The 22,434-nt window shown below is 53.5% G+C and overlaps 1 protein-coding gene across 2 annotated transcripts in view; it reads right to left on the reverse strand.

Moving 5' to 3' along the window:
- arap2 (ArfGAP with RhoGAP domain, ankyrin repeat and PH domain 2) overlaps positions 1 to 22,434 on the reverse strand; it is a 60,051-nt gene that overhangs the window by 5,131 nt on the left and 32,486 nt on the right. For both annotated transcript variants that reach the window (XM_029840438.1, XM_029840439.1), the window contains exons 14-26: positions 22,077 to 22,251; positions 18,044 to 18,169; positions 12,409 to 12,553; positions 10,356 to 10,458; positions 9,683 to 9,881; positions 5,389 to 5,452; positions 4,900 to 5,063; positions 4,611 to 4,823; positions 4,424 to 4,529; positions 4,188 to 4,335; positions 3,452 to 3,529; positions 1,591 to 1,665; positions 1,266 to 1,383 (exon numbers count right to left, since the gene is read on the reverse strand). In XM_029840438.1, coding sequence (XP_029696298.1) covers positions 1,266 to 1,383; positions 1,591 to 1,665; positions 3,452 to 3,529; positions 4,188 to 4,335; positions 4,424 to 4,529; positions 4,611 to 4,823; positions 4,900 to 5,063; positions 5,389 to 5,452; positions 9,683 to 9,881; positions 10,356 to 10,458; positions 12,409 to 12,553; positions 18,044 to 18,169; positions 22,077 to 22,251 — 1,714 coding nt within the window. The remainder of the gene's footprint in view (positions 1 to 1,265; positions 1,384 to 1,590; positions 1,666 to 3,451; positions 3,530 to 4,187; positions 4,336 to 4,423; positions 4,530 to 4,610; positions 4,824 to 4,899; positions 5,064 to 5,388; positions 5,453 to 9,682; positions 9,882 to 10,355; positions 10,459 to 12,408; positions 12,554 to 18,043; positions 18,170 to 22,076; positions 22,252 to 22,434) is intronic.

Genomic DNA, 22,434 nt, shown 5'->3' on the forward strand with positions numbered 1-22,434 from the left:
CAAATATTAGCTCCCTCTTCCCTGCCTATTGTCCTCGATAACAGTGTTTATCTCTAGCTAGCCGCTAAAATGGCTAATTAATGCACCTTCCCCTCCCGCCTTTATGGCTTTATGAGCAAAACCTGTCACGCCGCCGCCTCCACGGTACCTGTTTACTCTCCCTCGCACATATCGCCGTGGAAAATAGCGGCGGCGAAGGCGCTCAGTATTCAGCAGGACTCCGGCTTTAGAGGAGGACGTGGCGTCCTCTGGAACTTTATGTGAGGAAAAACAAACACGAGAGCTCGCGTAAACTCTCGATGAACCGATGGAAGGGGCGGGGGAGGGGAGGGGGCGCCAGCTCAGCAACTTTGGCGACACGGCTCAACTTTGACTTCCCCTCCCTCAAGCGTGCGATCAAACGCGGCCCGCGAGAGACGGCGGGCGGCGCCGGCGCATATTAATGCCCGATGAGGCGGGTCGGCTCCCCGGGTTGGTGGCGCGAGGAAGACGGCTGTAATTCCTGACATGTGACGGGGAGGATGATTAATTAATGCGCCGCTCACCGGGCTGACGCGGCCCCGCTAACGTCTCGGCGTGCGGCGGAGTTCACGGTCAACGGCTCGCCGGGGCGACGGCGTCCGCCGTCTGGCTTCAGAGGCGCCGCTTACGTGAAACGAAACAGCCGAAATATTTCCAATTAGCGCGTTAGCTCGTTCGCCCGTGGTTCAGGGGACAGAAGAGAAGCAGTGATTTACGTCTTGTCGCGGTGCCTAAAAGCGCTAATCACTTTGCCTCCGAGGATCCTCGTGCACAGACAGACGTGTAATAGATACAGAAAAAGTAGTAAATCATCTTAATTAAGGATTTTCTTCCCCTCTAACGAGAAGAAAGGATATTCTCCTCATTTTGATTGAAAGAAAATGTTTAATGTATTCAAATAGATGCTCAGAAACATTAATTAGGGTGTTTTTTTGTGCTTGTTAGCTAACAAATCCCAGTACAGATCCACTGGTTTGGTTGGTTTGAGCTTCAGATCAACAATTTAGACTCTTTCAGATTGAACATGGAACACGTTCATTTTAGCATCTCTGTGATCAAAGCACTAGCGCCAGTCGTTAGCCTTCCACGGCGTTGGCGGTGTCCACCTAGCGGTGGTTTGGGGTACTGCGGCTTTAATGCACATCCGTAGCAGGACACCGAGGCCGAGAAGATGGTGAAGCTGGTGGAGACGGTGTTGAGCCGGAGGTCGGAACCGTCCGCACCGAGAACCCAGTTCCCAGTACCTAGCTCTCCGTTCTCGATGACCTCAAAGGTGGTCCAGGAGTCCTCCTCCGCGAAGGTCACGTTCTTCATGCCGAGCGCCGTCTCTGCCAGCTCCGCAGACGTCATGCTGGGGGACACCTGCAGCCAACAGGACACAAGAGGGTCAAAGGTCACGCAAGCCGGGTCGCAGCGTTCCGCCGGGTTCCAGGCGCAGTTCAGACTTCCTGGAATTCCAGAGAAGGCTGGTTTAACGTCTGATTCCACCTGACCCTCTTCCCCCAAGGGATGAATGCGAGCTCGACTGCCTCACACACACACACACACACACACACACACACACGGTACCTTGATTAAACAGCAATTCTCGGGCTCTCTCTTTTCCAGGTAAACCTCAAAGATCAAGTCCCCAGCCGGAGCGAACTGGGGAGGCAAGAAAGCAGGAAAAAAACCAGCAAATGGAGTCAGACAGAGATCAGCCGAATTACCAAAACAATGCAGCCGCCTTAATTGGCTTTCCGTGGAACGTCGGAGCTCGGCGCCGGATGAATCTCAATCGGGGGAAGTGAGGGAAACTGTTCCGTGGCTGCAGACAAAAGGTTGTTTTCTGAGGTGGAGGCCGGCGAACTCAATCCCGCCGCTGCTAAATCCCGACTCAATAAAGTCGGCAGGGCTGGAGGAACCTCAACGTTCTTTCACAGTGGTTCTGATCCGGTTTCACACGCTCTCGTGCACAAGCGCTCCCACTTTTTAGAGGCTCCTTCTTATTTAGCTCCACACCAGGAAAACAACTTTAATTCACCCTGGAAGGGAGTCGTTAGCAAAAATAGCCACCGTCTTAGATTAGCTCAGCATTCGGGGTGCATTAGCCTTTCAGGATATTAGCCAGAAGTGCTAATATCCTGCACAAAAACACGATCTCTGACCACGTATGAATGTCTTCTCTCCTTATTAAAACATTCAACAGTTTACGGAGCTAAAAAAGGATAAATCGTTCACCAGAGGAGTAGATTAGGTAAACATTAGGGACGCATTAGCCCAACAGGAAATTAGCTAATATTATTGACAAAAACAAGATCCCAGAACATGCGTGAGTGTCTCCTGTCCACAGAAACAGCAGTGATTCGGACCACAGCACCAAATAACAAAGGAAAACCTGGCGGGAATTCGGCTGCAAAACCTGGAGGCTACAAAAAAACAAACCCTTTATTTCCTCTGAAAATTACGGCTACTTTTGGCGTTTAACGGCTCAGGTGAACTCGGGTCCATTACTGGCTTGAACTGGAAGAACTATCTGGTGATTAGAGGGAAGGGCCCACTTCTGACTCCACCGGCCCCCGAATGACAGAGAAATTACAGTCATCCGCGACGGCCGAGCACAAGCTGTAATTGTGAAAATGTCTCGCGCAGCTACGGCGGCGCCGAGGACACTAGACCGCCTCCTTCTGAGGTCTGATGTTAGCGAAGGAGCCGGCTTCAGAAAACCGGGGAGGGGGTTGTTCACAGCTGTCGGAGGAAGAAAGAGGAGAAAAGCTTTGATTTCTCTTCTTCAAAGCAACTCAAAAAGATCCTATTTTATCGGAAAGTGGCCAGATTCCGTTGAATTTAACGTTTGTTTTTAATTGCATCGGACCGTCAGTCGGTCTCACTTTGATCAGTCCTGAAGTGTGAAAAAGTGGTTGGTATTTAGCGGGATGCTAACATTTTAGCATGGCTCGCATGCAGAGGGGAGAGAAGAGAGCGAGATCGGATCATGGGAACGTTTAATTAAACACTCCGATGAATTTAAGTCGTGTTGGAATGTTAAATCGTGCCTAAAATAAGCAGCCTTATTAGCTCGCTCGTTCCCTGGTTCCCTGTAATGAAGGAACCAGGAACTGAGCCCTCAGAACCAGACGCCGCCGTGCCGCGCTTCACCTCAGACGACCTCGTGTTCTGACCCGGCTGACCCCCAGAGCCGAGCCAAACCGCCATCAACGAATTATTTCAGATCCCAACAGAAGCAGCTGCTTTAATTAGCCCCCTCCCCCGCTTAGCTGAACGTTTTTCCCGGTTGAGGGATCCGGCTGTACGTGACCTGACGGAAACCTAACGTGAACCACAGCGGATGTTCCCCTCACACCGCCGAGAGACCCCCCGAAACGCGCCGGCGAGCCGATACATGCGGCGCCAAAGCTAACGCCCGGCTGCGGCTCCCGTTCGGGCCTACCGTGGCGTCCTTCTTGTCGTTCCAGCGTGTGATGAAACCGTTTTCTTTCTCCATCTGCTGCGCCCGCTCCTCGTCCACCTGCGGGGAAAAACGGGACAGACGCGGCTGCGGGTCATCGGGGGGGGTCAAAGGTCGTGTTTGCTCGCAGCTACCCTATTACGTTAAACGAAGAGATCGTTAATGGGACCAGAAATCCAACGTAAACTGTTTTAGTGGATCCATGATGGCTGAGTTGCAAACCTGCTTACGGTAGCGTCACGATAGCCGGCGCGTAATGCTAACACAGCTAGCGAAGTGGCGGCGGCGGCGTTGTGACAAAAACACCTCCTCGGTTAGCCGCCTGCCTCGTAGCTTCACTTCTAACGTTACCAGCAGCAGTTTCCTGTTGTTAACGGCGCCACCGGCCGGTTCGGGGGAGGAAACTCTTCCAAACATCGGAACGAGAGGGATGCGCGACGCTCCGCTGAGCGCTAGCATCGGGCAGCCTTCCAAGTGTAACGCTGATCCCGCCCCCGTCAGAACAAAACGATCTGCTCCCCAGATGGCTGCGGCGAGACGGCGTAAATAAAGTCTCGCCTGCCCAAATATTCGATAAAAAAATTACGTTTTCCAGACTGTGATGATGGAACGAACGCCGGGGCCCAAACATCAACGTTAGATCGGACGAACGCCACATTTCCGGGGATAAACGGGCCCAATTAGGGGCGACGCTAGCAGGCGGCGGTTTTTAACCCACGCTGAAGAGCAGGATGTAGTTCCTGATGAGGTCGTTGACCACGGCGGCCTCCTGCGGCGTCCGGCCCTGAGTCTGGAACAGGCACGGCGAGAAGACGGCGGCCAGCTTCTCACTCGGCATGTGGTTCAGGTGGGAGCACTGGTGGATCCTGGGAGACGGGGGCGGGGTTAGAGGCGGAGCCGAGCATTTCTGTGTGTGTGTGTGTGTGTGTGTGTGTGTGTGTGTGTGTGACGCACCTGTACAGGTGTTGCAGCAGAGCCTCCAGCGTCGACCTGTTGACCTTCGGTAAACTCTGGATAAAAGTCGAGTATTTCTTCACTCTCCGGCTCTCGTCCTTCTCGTCTACAGCCACCACAGAAATATTTACGGCGACCAAACTTCAAATGTTGGCAAATAAAACCTCAGATTCGGGCGTTTTTGTACCCAGAGCCGACACCCAGTAGGGGTAGAGCTCCTTGGCCAGGAGGGCGTCCTCCACCTGGGACAGGAAGTTCTTCAGGGTGTCCGTCACGTCCTCCAGGCGCTGCTCGTTCTCCCTCAGCTTCACGTTGCGAGCGTCTCTGGTGAACTCCTCCAGGAGCTGGGCCGCCCGCTCGGGGTCCCCCTGCCTCTGGTAGACCCCCTCCTGACACAAACCTGGGAGAACCGGAGAACTGACGTTTGGTGGTCGAACCCCCCCCCCAGGTCCCCATTAGGCCTGGTTCTTGCTCACCGTACTGGGTGACAAAAGCAACGCAGCTGTCCACCACAATGGGGACGCCGTTCTTGGTCAGCTGCTGGTCGCCCAGGTCCCTGCTGTCCGTGCCAGCGGCCAGGGCGATGGCGGCGTGCCACACGGAGAAGTCGGTGGCGCTGAAGCCGTGGACGTAGAGGGTTCTGAGCCAGACAGGTCAAAAGGAGAAAAGCCTTTGGGGTTGTTTTTGTCTCTTTCATGCAGGACAATCTTCACGCCAGGAACAAAGGTTGATTTATTACAAAAAGGAAAAGCAGCGCGGAGTCATTAAGCAACCGCCAAGATTAAAGCGAGCGCCGCTTCCCCAGGAGGTTTGATCCAAAACAAGCTAACAAAAAGCCATTAATGGTGTAAACAAGTGTCGCGCTTTAATAAAAAGGCTTTTTCGGCAGCTTTAAGCCAGATCTCCTCCAACGAGAGCAAGGCTAAATTAACGCCAACCCAATTAGCTGCGAAGGACCCACGTACCTTCTGCCCTCCACCATCAGCAGGACCTGGATCTTCTCCTCACCCTCGGTGTGAGTGGAGACAGCTGGGGGGGCATGAAGACACTTATAAGCGTGAAGAACTGGATTAAAAACGTGGGCTGTTTCAGAGGAGGCCCATCAACATAGTTAACATTTAGGATAAAGCTATTAGCGTTAGCCTTTTATCTCAGGCGTACAGTCCAGCCCCAATAAAAAGGAGACATTAGCGACTCAAAAGCCGAAGGATAATATCTTAAAATCGGTGGATTCAAACGATCTCTGATGAAAGTAACGAGCGCACAGAGGGGTGCTAAAAATATGCACGAGGCTCTGTTGCCGAGTCTCCTAGCAACGACCGCGAGCGGCGTTATCGCACCGTCTCTGCTCAAATAATGCATAAAACCTAAGAAAACAAATCCGTAAACAATGTTTGAGAGCCGCGGCGCGCTAATGGAAAAAAAACCCGTCGAGAAGGTTACAGTATTTATCGGGGAGTTACGGGAACAGTCTGACAGCCTGAAAGACGGAAAAAAACATTTGCTTTTTTCCAGCAGTTAGATAAAAAGTTCTGGATCGACTTCCTGACTGATGTCGTTTTCATTCCACTGTTAGCGAAGTCGTTGCGGCGCTGATTTAGCGATAATTTGCCAGAGCCAGAGGTCCCGGTAAGAGGATTACTGTTCTTTAACTTGACAAGAGAGACAATCTTTTCACCTCCGTTTCACAAGTCTTTGCGCTAAACTGCTAAAGAGGAAATAAATAAAAAAAAACAACAACAACAACAACCAACAAACCGACGACGACAGTCAGACTCGAATCCAACAGATTTCCATCCAATGTCTAAAATTCGGGATGAAAGAGAGTCACTAAATGATGCTGATGCTCGTTTTTAAACGCAAATCAAGGGCCTGGCGCGGGTTTATCCTGATGCTCGTTTTTAAACGCAAATCAAGGGCCTGGCGCGGGTTTATCCTGATGCTAGTTTTTAAACGCAAATCAAGGGCCTGGCACGGGTTTATCCTGATGCTCGTTTTTAAACGCAAATCAAGGGCCTGGCGCGGGTTTATCCTGATGCTCGTTTTTAAATGCAAATCAAGGGCCTGGCGCAGGTTTATCCTGATGCTAGTTTTTAAACGCAAATCAAGGGCCTGGCGCGGGTTTATCCTGATGCTAGTTTTTAAATGTAAATCAAGGGCCTGGCGCGGGTTTATCCTGATGCTAGCAAAAGAATGTGGATCTTGTTCAGCCACGTTTTACCTGCTTGGATCAAAGTTCCTCAACGGTTTAAACACGTTAACGATTTTAATCGTGACTTTTACGGAATCATCCCAGACCTGTGAGGGATCCTTTTCCCTCCTGGACGCAACATCAGCTCAAACCTCATTTTGATGTGATGAAGACGGAGAGAAGAGAATCTTCTCCAGAGGAGAAACAAAAAAAAACAACAAAAAAAAAACCGCAGAATCGCTGCGAAACGCCTGCGAAACGTCGCCCGAGCGTCTGTAATCACTGAGGTGAACGGATGCTAAACGACAACTCCCACATGCTTCCCTGCTGCCATCTGGCACCATCCGCCGCACCGCCAGACTGCGGAGAAGATTCCAGCCACGGAAAACCGAGACCTCCGCTCCTCGCCGGCAACCACGACCAGATGCCGTCAGACAAGCGAGGAGGAACCGCAGCCGCCGGCACTCCGACACTAAAGACGCGTCTCCGGGATGCTAAAGCTATTCCTGATGAACTCGGTTTCCCAACGTCGGCGAACCTCAGTAAGTTGCCGCTGTCGCCCCCCTCGGGGAAATGCATTGTGGGACACCGAGCTGTCCGACTGGATAAAGTGGCCACAGCAGGATCGCGTCTGGGAAACCCGTGCGCGGGATTTTGCGAATTTCGGGTCGCAACTGCAGAGCGCGAGAAGACGAGAGCGGCGTATTCTGTTGTAGCGTTAGCGTTAGCATTAGCAGTCACAGTAGAAGAGATTATCTTCAGCAACCGGGAGCCAACTGGTGATAAAAAAAATTTAATTAGTGCAAAAGTACATCAGTTGGACTCTTTTTTGGCTAGCGCTCTGTTCTTTGTCGCCTTTGTTCGCTGGGCCGAACAACAAAAAAAAACAATTAATCCGCGCGTCTCTCTGAAGGAGCCGTTTTCTCTCGACTTTCGTTGGCAGGTTTTCATCGGCGCCGCGTTTAATTTGTTTCCAAACAAACAGACAAAAGCGCAGAACTTCGCAGATTGATGTCGACTTAAGAGAGGTTTATTAGCGCCATTATCAGGTAGGAACGCATCTGAACAAAAGCGCGGAAGTGCTCTTTAATCCGCTCGCGGCTCAGCGGGAAACTTTTCACTAGCGTGTTTGTGTGACAGGAAACCAAATTTGCGGCCTCGTTTCCTGTTTAATTGTTCACTTTCATGTCGCTTCTGGGCAGTTCGCGGCGCTTCCGCGGCTACGTTTGCCCACAGACGCAACTTCGGCATCGGCGGATCAAGCTAAGCGTGTTCCTGGAAACGGTTCAGAGGTTTGGCGGGAAAACGTCAAACCACAGGTGGAACCGGAACAGCAGAGAGTGGATTAAAGCAAAAATGTCTGCTCTGAGATTAGCGCCCCCTGCTGAGAGACGTCAGGACCGGGGCATTCCCAGCCGCCGCAGGCGTGAGCCCTTTAACACCCGGAATAGCAGTTTTCTTTTAAGCTAGTGTAAAGCTAGGGGCTATCACAGGGCCTATTAGCACTGGAGAATGACTCGGTATCCAGTTAACTTCAAAGCAAACAGGAATCGCCAACTGTTCCCTCTGTGAGCGGAATCGTGCGTGGACGGAGAAGATTCCACTCGTAAATACGCTCGGCCGCTGTCCTTTAAAACAAGCGGAGCGGGAAGGTTTTCTTTTCCCCCCAGTTGGCCGAGACGCGCGCCGAGAACGTTCCTGCAAATGAGTTGAAATGTTTTGATTTGGGGGAATTCGGACTCATTTGTGTAGCGTGACAGGCTAATGATCCGCCGGCGGAGGCCGTCACCTTCGCCCGCCGCCCTCTGATGCCGCTTATTTGTGTCGGAGACACTTTTGACACCAGAGAAAATGATTCATTGTCCCTCAAAAAGAAAGCCGAGTTATTTTAGAACAGGCTTTTTTCCCATTCGTGGCTTCGTGGAAGTTTTTTCTCCACTTTTATGGAAGAATATTCCACCATCAAAGAGCAGAGATCAAAGGATAAAAGAGCCGATCAGACACGTCGAGCCATAGATTAACCGCTAATTCCCCGCCACCCTGCCAATCACACACCTGTAGGCGTGGAGGTGAATCACCTCTGGTCTTTATCCCGCCCTCTGCTTGCAGAGGCTCCGCCCCCTCCGACAGTGTTGCGATTCATCGCGTTTTCAAAAACTTCTTGCCCACTAATCTTCGGTCCCGGCCTTGTTGCACCAATGACTTTAGCGCCACAGTGGAAGCTAGCCACTCGTGTTAGCGACCTGCGCGATGACACCAGTTGTCCCGTGTCCCCAACAGACGCGTCCACTCCGGACCCAGAAAAGCCCCAAACTGATTTACTTTACACGCTAAAGGTCGTGTTTCAGCGCCGCCTGTTTGCCCAAACTGGAGTCTTTCCGAAGATAAATGTAATTTTTTTTTAAAAAGGAAAAAACTAGTGTCTCGTTATCTATATAAAAACTGCGAGACTCGAATTAACTCGGCGCCGTCTCCGGCGGTGACATTTATGATCAGAATAAATTCAGTTTAATTCCTTTAATTTCTCGCCCAGCGTCACAAGATGTAGATATTATTACACAAAGGCTGAACGCCGCGCATGCTAGCGCTAGCGATAGAGAGTAGGGCGCGGCCGAGGTTGGCTAGACGCGCCGCGCCGTAGCAGCTGGCGTGAACGTATGAGGAATAAATCCTCCCGGCGTACTTTACTATCAGGAATTATCGTAAACTCGTGAGAACACATCATAATAATGCCGTTAGCCTCACAATGGTCTGTTAATTAAACGCAGCGCAGCAGCAAAGAAGCTAACGGGGTCGTGTATAGAGACTGTACAGTGTTTTTTCCAGTGTAATTAGATTCTTTCTCCGCTTTTAAAGGCTGAATTATACTAAAATAATGCAATGTATGAATATAGAACGCTCCGTTCTCAGACCCACCCACAGGCTGCTAATTACGCTAAGAGCAATTTGCCTACTGTGAGATTAATAAGTTTGCTACAACGACCAAAACAGATTCTCTAATTGCCGTCATTTATCGAACAAACAGATTCCAAACGTGGGTTTTTCCACGGAGCCGCTGCGGTTCTTACTGAGCTCCTGCAGCCGTTTGAGCTGAAGGACCGCCTCCTCGCCGTCCCGCTGCCCCGCGCTGAAGTGCAGGGCCGAGCCCGCCAGGACGAACCAGCCGGGCCTCCAGTGGTACAGGTCGTGGCCCTCTTTGTAGTGCAGCCGGCCAATCAGCTCGCTGTCCCTCCGCACCAGCACCTCCACCGTGGGGGGGACGAAGCACTGCCGGTCACACACACCAGAAAAGGGAGTTTTTTTAACCTCCACAGCTGCATCTCACCTCCGAAGGTGCTCAACAGCCGGCAGGTATCCCCCCCCCTCCCCACCACCACCACCACCAACCCCCCCCCACCAACCCCAGCACTGCTCTGCCATTCAAACTGGGACAGGTGGGGACGGACAGCTGCACCAGCGCTAGCTGTGGTTGCGATTAAAGGGATGAAACAGGAAGCAGGGGGGGACTTTTCTCAGCTGTGTGTGTGTGTGGTGTGTGTGTGTGTGTGTGTGTGTGTGTGTGTGTTGGGGGGGTGCAGACACTCGTCGGTCTAGCGAGAGGCAGTGCGGGGGCTCGAGAGAAAGATGAAAGTGGCGGAGGGATGTGCTCGCTACTGCTAACCTGAAGTGGCAAACAAACTTTGTGTGTGTGTGTGTGTGTGTGTGTGTGTGTGTGTGTGTGTGTGTGAGCACTCTATGCACCTTTGTCAGTGCCTGGATCCAGTCCTGCTGCGTCTCCTGCGTCTCCGCTCCGACGTTCAGCACCCGCTCCGTCTGCAGGTAGAGCTCGGCGGTGAACGCGGCGCTGCCGGGAGGAAAACACGGGAAGAGGCGGGAATTAACCTTAAAAATGACGCCCCAGAACGAGCGCGTGTTCGCGGGCGTCTGAAGCAGATGCTCTTTCCAAAAGTGAGAAATATTTATTTCTCACACACAACAGTGGAAGCATTGCACCTATTTAAAAAGGACCTATATCGCCATGGCAACCAGTCCATTTTACCCATTCTGCAGAGATATAAAGCTAACGGATCGTTAATATTTACATCAAAGCAACTAGCGTGTTTCTACAACAGGATGGTAGCATTCAACAATAATATTGTTGTTTTTGTCTGGACCACGTTAGCAAGCTAGCTAAAGCTAGAGAATTAGCTCTTGAGAGATGATCCTTGGTCCTTGGACGACATGTCGCGGTTTGAGAGCAACGAAGACACGCTCAGGTTGTTCGTAAGGCGCCAGCTATCATCACTAGCGTCGTTGGCGTTCCTTCCCGGGTTGCTTTTCCAGCTCCCAGCTTCCGAACCCCTGACTGCTCCGGCTCGCCGACACGTGTAGGTGAGAATGTTGCTGTCAGAGGCAAAAAGGCGGCTATTAATCTTTGTTGCTCTTTCTCCTCCTCCACTTTCTGCGAAGGCGCAGGGGTTAGCGTATCGCTATCTTAATGGTTTGAACTGGAACCTCGGAAAGCTGCAGTGAGTGGCCGGCCGGGTGGGGGGGGGGGGGGGGGGGGGGTCACCACGCGTCTTCCCCGCATGTCTCCGGGGAACCGGCGAGAGGCGGGTGTTTGTGTGGCCTGGTGCGACCTTTCCGCTCTTCCTCCTCGTAGCGGTGGAGGTGCGAGGGAGCTTGTTAGCGGGGGGGGCGTCCCAGAGGGACAGCGCGGCAACTCGCCGGGCCAACGGCGTCGTAAAGGAGGGATGGGAGATGAGCGCTGGCATTACGAGCGCGCCGGAGGGTCGAGCTCTTCATCGATCTTTAAACGCTTTGGGTCTTCTTCAGCGTCACATTTAGCTCCGGCGTAGCCTAGCTAACCAATGTCGGAGCGGGGGAGGGGCTGAAGCAAATGTCGTGGAGCTACCCAACGCCAGATAACAGAACGAGTAATTGGGAACTGAAGCTAAAGTTTTTCCAAGGTCAACGTCGAGGTCGGAGGCACTTTTGTTAAAACAAAAAAAAACACGGAAAGTCCGGGAGAAAATATCGTAACTGGTCGCCAGCCCACACGCTCCCTCTGCTTTACTTCCTCCGGAGCCGGTTTGGAATATTCATGCGACTCCGGCGGACGTGTGTCGGGGTCCGCTCCCAAATTACCTCGCCGCTGTGTTTAATGGAGGCGACACCTACGGCGTCCTGTCGCGCCGCGATAGGCTAGCTGACGGGAGCGTGTCATCTGCATACGTTAATATTCATGAGCTCCGGAGAGTGGAGAGGTGACGCCGTCCCTGCGCCGGCGTGCTGGGAAAGCGTGCGAGTAAGTGGGAGTTTGGCAGAATTTAATCTGCTCGAAAAATGTCTTCTCTTGAGCCGAAGCTAAGCTAAACACGGCGCCTGGACTCCTGGCTTTAACCTGTTCATCAGAAAGGAGGTGGGATGAGCTAGCCAGATGTGCCGCTAACAGCCACATAAATATTTTGCTCACAGATGAGTGCAACGTCCTGTCTTCAGAACAGCTGCTGCCATTATTAAGAGCCGAGCCTGCGCTGGAATCAGGAGATGCTAACAGAGGAACCCAGACATCTGTTTCTTCGAAACTTCAGAGGAAACGTTTGTGGGACGGCAGTTGGAGCCAAACCACGGAGTAAAATATAGAGCTCGTGAAGCCCCGACGGGTTTCTGCTGAACCGAATAACGCTCAAGTTAAGATTATGCTAATGAGCCATATGACGAGGCGGGGAGATTAGCGAGGAAGTCTGCTAGCGCACGTGTCCAAGCAGACTGGAGCGCCAGACAAAGGCAGAAACGTCGATGTGTGTCCTACCCAGCTCCTGTCATGGTCTCCGTGTTGTGGACGGCTAGGCTAACCACCTCGCCGACGTCCACTCTGCCGAGCGCCGCCGCGCTCCGCTCGCTCTCGTAGTAACTCAGGAACCCCCCCTCCAGGGTGCACCAGCGACGGGTCATGTCTGGGGAAAAAACGAGAAAAAGAAAATCCACAATGTTTATGCTGCTAACGATGAACGAGGCTAACGCGGCTAAAGCTCGGTCGCTTCTTCGCGGTGTCGACTTCCTGTCAATTCAAATCAATATTCAGGGGTATTAAAAGGTTGTTGCCCCAGCAAAGAAGGGAAACCCCCTAAAAAGACCCATGACTGCTTAAATGTTGTGCACCGATGTGACGCTAATTAAAACTCGCGCTGCTTTTGTTTACGCACATACAACCCTCACTTGTTTACGATGCATGTGTTGGATTAATACCGTCGAGTTGTGCACTCGCATACTGATAAAACCGAACAAATTGTCTCTTGTTGCTGCAGTGAGAGGAGGAAATTAGAGCCTCCGACGTCAGTGAGTGGTTCCTGAGCAATTAGCACCACTCCAGCGCTCGAGAGCCGCTAATAGCTCCGCACGCTAAGGCGGCATTTACAGATGAATCATTTGGAAGTTTGAATAAAAACCAAAGGCAGTTAGCATCCGCAATCAAGTGGTAAAACATGCTAACGACATCCCAGTCACGGAGAGCAGAAGGTTCCGTTAGCATGATGAAAGCAGCGAAGGAGCTTCTGCCGTGTTCATCCGCCTCCGTCGGAACAGACGATTCCGACAGGACTCGAGCTGCGATTGGAAAACTGGGATAAGCACGAGAGAGGCCCGGTTTCTTAGCGCCTTTAAGAAAATGCTGCTAATCTGACCCCCACTTTGCTTCAGAATCATCGTCTCCATCTGACCGTGTGTGTGTGTGTGTGTGTGTGTGTGTGTGTGTGTGTGTGTGTGTGTGTGTGTGTGAGCGGGAGACCGTGACCGACTCTGGTATTTAAAGTAATTACCGATCCAATTTTTCCCTGACAGGCCGCGCTGATCTGAAGCTCCTCACTTCTGTTGCAAATGTGCGGCCAGATTGCCGAGTTCTGCAGAAAATGTCACGTCCGTCATTTTCCCGTCGCGTTTGCGGCGGGAATTTTCCCGCGTCTCCACTTCTTCTGTCCTTCGAACAAAGGGAATGAAAGTAGAGACGTTCCCGTCGCACAGTGGGGAATTCTCGCGTCATCGTCTTCTGAAGCGGCGCACTTGACCTCGGAACAAACGGGAATTATCGTTTCGTTTTATGTTGTTAGCTTTGATGTCGGACATCAAAGATGATGACTTTTATATAAGTTGATTAATAAAAATCACATTTGCCTGATTCGGCTAATTAGAAGCAACAATTATTCAAAAGTTCGAGACATTGTTACTATTTTTTTGTCCGACATCTGGTTAGTTGGCAACGAAATTAGCCACAGATGCTACAAGTGGGTTTCAATGTTGCGAAAGCTACTCAGGACTGTGGAACAGTCCAAAAAAAGCAACGATTCAGAGTCAACCTGGCTGCAAAGATCTCCTTTACTTTCCCGCCAAAAAGCCTCTTTTAGCCGTTAGCGTAGCTTGACGCAGCCGTGGCCCGTTAACAAGCTCACAGGAAACGGTCGTAGCTTGAATCAGTTGATCTGTTTCACTCGGTCGTGAGAGAATCATTTTTCAGGGGTTCGTCCGTCCAACAATGTGGAAACTCCGGTCAAGGACGCCGAAAATCCCGAAGGTGCCGAACTGGAAATGCATAAATGAGGTGAGACGGAAGTCCAACGGAGTATTAATAGATCTCATTTTGATGTCGGCACATGTCGGATCGCCTCTCATTGGACGGACAAATATATCTATCGTGAAAATGTCTTTAATATCTCCCTCGGTTCCGAAGAGACCGACCCTAAAATTCCCGCTGCGGCTTTGGAAAGCAAATTGCTGCGGGATCCTGGGGGCAGCCCGACCGCGCCCATCGCCCGGAGGATCACTTCCCGAATCGTTCTGAGGAGTGACTGTTGGAACAGCTGGAAGGAGACGACGGGACGTAGGGACGTTAATAACAGCGGGAATCAGACCTGAGTGGAGAAAATTCCACCAGGAATCTGGATCTATCCGAAAAAGTGGCGCCTGTTTGTGGTTTCTCCTCGGCGGGTGGGGGGCGGAGCCAGCGCCGACAAAAGGAGCCGCGAAATGGGGCAACAATAGCGCTTGATTGACAATCAGGCAGCTGCGTCCGTTCCCAGCTGGTCCCCGCGCACGCCGTCGGCGCCGCCGCCGGAGACGACTCACGCGACACGTGCCTCCGGGAGCTAAATTGGGCCAATTAGCTTGCGCGTTCACGGCATCTAGCGGCGAAGAATGTTTGTCTTTATTTGTGGGACGCGCACGTTGTCTAGCGGGCCGTCTCTCCAGCTCTATTTTTACCCATAAACCTCCCTCCCGTTTAGCTTGCACTTTATCGGCACGCCCGTCCGCACCTCTTCCCTCCGGAGCGCCGCCCCCCCCCCCCACCGTCTCCTCCGCTCACGCCGCCTCCTCCGCCAATCTTCTGCCCATCTCGGCATCAGACTAAAATATCTCCGATGGAGACATCTGCCCGACAGCTTGTCAGGGGGCTGGAAATGGAAATGGAGAAACTGAAGGGATCTGAACGATCCGTCTGTGCCGGAATTACAGCCCGCTTCATTACGGCGAGGGACAGACAGATTCGCCATAAGACGGGGAAAAACCTCACTATCCGGATTTTTGGACTCGCCAGCGGCCGAGCGCAGGTTGTTTAAAAACGCGGCGTTCAGGTCGGAACAGGGAAGGTTCCGTTTAGCGTCACGGGACACCAGCCTGGTTTTCATTGGTCGAGAGCTTGGCTAGCCGCGCCAATGCTACCCCTCCACCCCAATAGACTTGTTATTTACGCAGTAGCTAAAGCGCAACGCTTTACTGGATCTAACTTAATGCTAACGTGAAGGTGCGGCCGAAGAGTGCTTTTATTCCACCTCAAGCTCAACCCATCAATTATTAACAACTACACAAAGTCAAAGCGTTAGCTTCAGAGCAGAGCTGCGTCAAAAAATACCTCCTGCCAATAAAGTTCTGACAGGGCCTCCTGGCCGGGCTTTAAGCTTCTGGAGTTAATGTAGCATTAAGGCACAAAAGGTCCGGCTCCACATTACAGGCGCAATAACAACTTATTTATTGGTGGAAATTGTCGGCGCACTTATCTGAAATGGAGCTGTTAGCCGAGCCCACGGAACAAAAGGAGGTGCAAATGGCCCTGGATAAAAGGAACACCTGTAGCTAACCCCACGGAGCAGCGGCTCATTGTGCTGAGGGCGCTATTCCAGAACCAAAGCTTTTCTTTCTTAGTTTTTACTAAGAATAGCTTCCTTAATCGTGCTGAGAAGACAAAAGAGCTGTGATCAAGAGGATTATGCCCACGCTCGATACAATAAACGCTAGCAGTCAGGCGTTTCAGCAGGTCTATTAGCAGCTTTTAGCCGCTAATTTAACCGCTGAATTTAGGCTTGAACGTGACGCTATTATCCGAAATCTCGCTAGTTTAGCCAAAAAAGTTATGCTGAAATCCTAAATGTCTCTTTTAGATGTGAAAAATCCGTTAGAACGGGAAAGATGCAAGTTTGCTGCCTGAGAGCTCCTCATACTTCCCGCAGACGTGTCTCCATGGAGACGGAGAGGCGTGATGCTTCTCAAACCTGCAGCAAGAGCCCGCAGGTGGAAGCTGGAGCCGAACCACAAAAATAACCTCACATGGCGGCGGCGGCGGCGAAGGAGTGCGAGGCACAGGTGGGACTGGGCTACATAAACCGCCGACCTGGGAATTGGTGTTCGGGAAGAAGGACGGGGCGACGTCCTGAGCTAACTAGCTACTAACTCCTGGTTGAAGCATTTCAACCCTGAAACCACGTTAGCAGGTGCACGTGGATGTGGAGAACGTGGTATAACGGGGGAAACAAAGAGCATCTTCAGGGACTGTTACGATAAAACTCTTCATTCGGACATAAATTCCAAATTAACTGGGATGTTTGTTGTGTTTGTAGGTGGTCGGAGTAGATGTGTAGTGGACAGTATCAGTGGACGGGACAAGAGCCACCACGGTGTCCTGGAACCCTGGAACAAACTCAGTTCAGTTAAAGAGAGTCCCACCACTGACATGTGGCCCCTCCCCCACTGTCCCCGTCCCCGTCCCTCCCCATGTCCACGCCCTCTCTGTCCCCGTCCCCGCCCCCATGTCCCCGCCCCTCCCTGTCCCCCTCCCCCTCTCGGTCCCCGTCTCCACCACTCCCTGTCCCGTCCACGCCCCCTCCTTGTCCCCTCTCTAATCCCCGCCCCACCACATGTCCCCGCCCCTCCCTGTCCCCGTCCCCTCCCAGCCCCATCCCCACCCCCTCCCCATGTCCCCGCCCCCTCCCTGTCCCCTCTCTAATCCCCACCCCTCCCCATGTCCCCTGTCCCCTCCCTGCCCCCTCTCCATGTCCCCTCCCCGTCCCCTCTCTAATCCCCGCCCCCTCCCCATGTCCCCGTCCCCTCCCCCGCCCCCTCTCCCTCCCTGTCCCCTCCCCCGCCTCCGTCCACGCCCCCTGTCCCCTCTCCAAGACCCCGCCCCCTCCCTGTCCCCTCTCTAATCCCCGCCCCTCCCCCTCCCTGCCCCGCCCCATCCCTAATGTCCCCGCCCCTCCCTGTCCATGTCCCCACTCCTCCCCATGTCTCCGCCCCCTCCCCTCCCTGCCCCGTCCCCTCCCTGTCCCTTCTTTCACCCCTGCCCCGTCCCTGCCCCTCCCCATGTCTCCTCCCCCTCCCCTCCCTGTGCCCGCCCTGTCCCCTCCCTGCCCCACCCCATCCCTAATGTCCCCGCCCCATCCCTAATGTCCCCGCCCCTCCCTGTCCATGTCCCCGCCCCTCCCCATGTCTCCGCCCCCTCCCCTCCCTGCCCCCGCCCCCTCCCAGTCCCACTAAGGGACCGTTTCCCAGCCCTCTCCCGCGTTCATTGAGCCAACAGCCACCAATGAGATCCGAGCAGGAGGTGACGGAGGGGGAGACGGTCGTCTCACCCGGGAGGCAGCAGATCCAGCTCAGTGAAGTGGTAGGTAGCTGTCGCCCCCCTCCCCCCACCTCCCCACCAAAGCCCCCGTCCCCAGGGGTGACGTCCATAGCTGGCTCCCTCTCCTAATTACCCACAGGCCCCAGGAAGCCTCCAGCTGTTGGGCCGCTGCGGCGGGAGGCTCAGCGGCGGTGGAGGAGCATGAAAACCTGCCTGATTAAAAGTTTCCAACTGGCTCCGACACAAAGGAAGCAGAAGTTCCGGAGCGTCGCACCAAAATTCCTCTGTTGCCTTTTTTTTTTTTCCCAACCTGACCCAACTTTACCTTCGGCACCGAGTCAACCGAGCGCATATTTCTGTCTGACAAGCGTTCCCGGGGGGATCCGTGCAGAATCCCGTCTGAAGGACGGATCCATTGATCGCGTTGGTGCTCGGATTAAACGATCGGCGGTTCGACAGCTGACGAGCCGACAGTGATTGATCGACCGGCGCTTAACTGGATCGGACCTCTGACAAACGCCCAGTTTAAACAACTCACACGCGCGCTGATGGATCGACTCACCGTCTCGGACGCGGCGCTCCGCCGAGGTCTTGGCCTGGCTCCAGGAGAGGTAGAGGAAGCCGTCCATGAAGGGGCGGAAGTCGGACTGGGAGGCGTTCTCCGACCAGTGGTCCATCCTGGGAAAATCTGAAGGAAAAGTGGACCCATCAGGCACCAGCAGCACGCTGGATTAGCGCTACAATATACGACATTTATGGGGATTTTATTCGAAAAAATAGAAAAAACCACAATCACGAGTTGCGTTCATGGATCTCGACGCCAGTTTCTATCAAATTCTTGGTGTTTGACCATATATGGACGTATTCTGTCAGCTTACGTTTCCTAATTAATTGGATGATGGTTTAGCCAACAAATGCTATCCTCAGTCAAGCTAACATTGGTTAAATTGTGTTGCCTGGTTCCACCATTAGTGGCGCCACCAGTCTGTGGGACGGGGCGGAGCCTAATGGTCGGCCCGGAGCTAGAACGCCGCGCCAGGCTGCGGTCCCCCGGGACTGTCAGCTAGTCCTGGCTAAGACAGCGTTGTGTTGTCCACGGAGGCGTCCCGGTCCCCGGTGAGGGACGTTGACGTGACAGAGTGCTCAATTAGTCACCCGGTTGCCCGCGGCGATGGTCAGGAACACGGTCACCGGCGAGAGCGGACGGACACACACGAGCAACTATAAACAAACGCCTAGACGAGGTCGCCACATAAGCTAGCGTGACTTCGCGACACTGTTTCGACGTCAACACGACGACGGATAAACTTTTCCTTCTCTGCCCAGAACTAAACTTTAGAGCGACTTTTGGCTTCCCGACCTTTTCCGGGGTGGAAGCTACGCTAACGGTGTATCGGTTATAAGATAAACAACATAAACAAGCTCAGAATAGAGACCCCGGACCAAACGGGGCCCCTGATTTAGCGTCTGTGTGCTGGAGCAGCTTTTATTGTCCCCTCAGAAAGCCGGCTGGATAAATTTTTAATGCGCGGGGGGATTCGGAGATTCGAGGGTTGCCGGGGTGACGGCAATAAAACTTTCTTCGCCTCTTTATCCGCGGTGTGTCATTTAAAGAGGGAGCAGAGTGATGTCAACAGTAAGCTGCGCCGCGGCCTCCTGGGCGGACCGGAGAGGCGGCGCCGAGCATAACTCAGGCGCTCGCATCGCCGCTCACACTTCGGGCGACAGCCGGCGCTTTTATGCGGCGTTTTATGGCGACGGCGGCCGGCCGGAGCTCCGCGATACAAACAAGCCGCTGCGGGCCGGAATCAAAATTGCGACGTTAAATCTAGCGTTCCCGCTGGCGTCGCGGGCTCGCTGTCGGCGTGACTGTTGTTTCCACGGTGATGGAATGGCGCCGCGTTGTAGCCGTTTCGCATCGGCGCCTTATGGACGATGTCGTAGCGCGGCGCTGATCAGGCGACGCCACCGCTGACGCCGTTAGCAACAGAACATTCCAAGGTGACCGTTTACAGTTGTGGTTCGGGTCCTTCTGGAAAAAAGGTAACTTGCTGGTTAGCTTAGCAGCATTGCGTACGTTAGCATCGGACCGTTAGCGTCCTTCATTAGCCAGCGCGCCGCAGACACGTCGGATGCCAATCGTTCAACTTCGAGTCGTCGTGATCCTCAAAGCAAAAGTTCGGATCCAGTTCTGTCGACCTCGCGGCGAGCAGATTAGCATTGAGGTAGCTGAGAAGATCAAAGCAGGGACTCATCAGTATTGGACGTCTGACGCCACATCCATCACGCTGTTCAGAACCGGCGTCGGACCTTGGAATTCTGCCATCATTCCTCAAATTCGGCTCCTTCTTCTTTTGACGGAAACAAAGCACCGGCTGGAGGAGCGGCTTCATATATCCTTTATGCTTTCGATTTTACTCACATCCAACATTTGGGACTACTTTGGACAGAGCGAATGATAAAAGAGCCTAAAAATATCCGCGGAACCACCGCCGCCGACGCCTTTGACTACGAGGGACAGATCCATCATCGCAGCTGCCCTCCCGGGTGCCCGGACGGCGAGGAGGCTCCGCCCCAGGGAGGCGCCATCGGAGCGTCTTTAATGGAAACAGGGATGGGGTATGGAAATTAATACGCTCCGACAGTATCTCAGGGTGCTTTGGGGGCAGGCGGGTTGGGCGGGAGAATGAGGTCCGCCGAGGCTCAAGGATGCACCGGTACCGGGGAGGGAAGGCGCTAATGAAGTGGCAACGCGCCGCCGTGAGTGGAGCCACAAATGAGCGGCGGCGGAGGCAGCGGCCGGCGGAGGCGCCCGGATGACAGCTTTGTTTTCCAACGCCCCGCCGGGGACGACCGGAGGTCCTCTATTTAGATTCCTACAAATTGGAAGCACAATTCCGCTCGTGAAGAGACGCAAAGGCGCCCCCCCCACCTCCTTCCTCACCGCCAGAGTTGAGACAGTTTTGTTGCTGCCACACTTTAGCTAGCTTTCATATAAACAAGCTGGGTTTTATTTCAGAGCGCCAGAAAAGTTCTCTGACCCAAAACCCACAAAAATGGAAGGAACGGAGGACGGATCAGCATCGGTCTCCGAGGTCTCGGTGGCTAAAGCGAAGAATTCTGGTTTTTCTTCTCAATGTCTTGGCCTCTTTTTCTTCCCCGTCAGCTAACGGCGTGAACGGGCGTCACGGCAACCGAGAAAGTTCCACTTCTGTTGAGCGAAAAGTCTTCCGAGGGCCGTGATAGCGACTACGTCGGTGCGACCTGGCAACAAGGCTGCAACGAGAACCTACGCTAACGTTAGCGACGTTAGATCGCTGGCTAGGAACAAACTCAAATGCGATTCAAACGACATCCACTTTGCAGTTTTCTGTCGTTTTCGCCGAAGAACGCGGCAACTTTCTCAATCGCCGACTCCCCCTGACACCGCTCGGCCCGGCAGAAGTTCGCCGCTTCGGCTGGAGCCGCGTCTCATTAGCGCCACGAGTGTCTGACAGTTACGACGAACGACTTCCAGACGTGTAACGAGCTTAAGGAACCCGCTAGCTCGACGGCGGAGCCAGGAAGTGAACCTGCGTGTCGACGCCCGTCTCTGAGCAGGCCTCCGAGTAATGACCATCGCCACGGTGACCAGGTGACCTCGGCTCGCAATTAGCAGTCGCTAACAGGCTCGGCGCTCAGAGGTTTACAGGGACGCGGTGGAGTAGTTTATGTAAAACGGAATCTTCCCGGCAGCCTCAGCCCGTGGCGCCCCGCGCTCCTTTAATCTAACACTGGTCCTGCGTCAAGGCGCCAAAACCAAACACACCCCGTCGCGGGGGGAACGCCGCGCATCTGCCGCCGCGCCTCTGCCGCTGCCAACGTGAGCAGGGAAAAGAAAGAAACAAAGAGAGTCACGACTGTGGGTTATTTCTCCTCCGTCTCACTGCTGGTGGCACCGCGGCGAGCGGCTCTAAATCTGATTGGCAGCTCCATAAAAGTCCGTATTCCCACTAGCGCACTGCGCTAAGAGTGTGACTGTGCCCCACCCAGCGGAGGGCCGTCGTGAGCTAAACCTGCAGGGGGGCGGGGCCTCTGCAGCAGGAGGCGAGCCACGACCGCGTGACAGCCCAGCACGGTCCCTCTGCAGAACTGATCCTGGAGGAGTTCTAGCTAGCTGGGTGTCAGCGCGGAGGTGAGAAAGCTGCGAGTCGTCTAATGAGACCCGGAACAGCACGCTAACAGCTGCTAGCTAAAGAGAAGAGGAAATGAATCATATAGATGCAGCGCTCATCTGTTCATATTTAGTAGAATAATAAACACACCGCAGTTATTAGCATCTTTATGAGCATCTTTAGCCGATCTGTGTGTGTAGGATGTTTATTTTCAAGCAACGATCCCTGAAAATTGTCACATTTTAGGAGCATTTCCTCCCTCCTCGTTGTTCCTTTCCCCGATTCACAGCGGTTAGCCGTTAGCAACCACCTAGCTGGCCAGGAATGCATAAATAAGTTAAGCGTTGCGTTTTGGCAGCCATTCCTGCAAACATCCCGGCCCTTCTGCTCTCCTGGTATAAACCTCGCCGTCTTCCCGACGTTCCCAAGTGCTTGGCTCACCTGTGAGTTTGTTGTGGTGCAGGAACTCCATCTGCAGCCTCTGTCCCGCCCGCTGGGCCAGCAGATACGGCGTGGAGACCAGCGGGTCGCCCGTGGCGCACATGGCGTCCGCCCCGCTGAACACCAGCTCCATGGTCTGCAGCACGCTGGGGGACGCCACGGCTGCACATAGTGCCTGCACACACACACACACACACACACACACACACACACACACACACACACACACACACACACACACACACACACAGACTGATTCCATGGGGGTGTCGTCTCAACGCCGCCGCTTCCCCGCGCAGGAGGTTGATGGAGGACAAAGAACCAATAAAGTGGCATAAAAAAACACATCTGGAGTTCC

Source organism: Takifugu rubripes, chromosome 8 (genome assembly GCF_901000725.2).
Source record: "Takifugu rubripes chromosome 8, fTakRub1.2, whole genome shotgun sequence".
In the NCBI taxonomy this organism is placed as follows: Eukaryota; Metazoa; Chordata; class Actinopteri; order Tetraodontiformes; family Tetraodontidae; genus Takifugu; species Takifugu rubripes.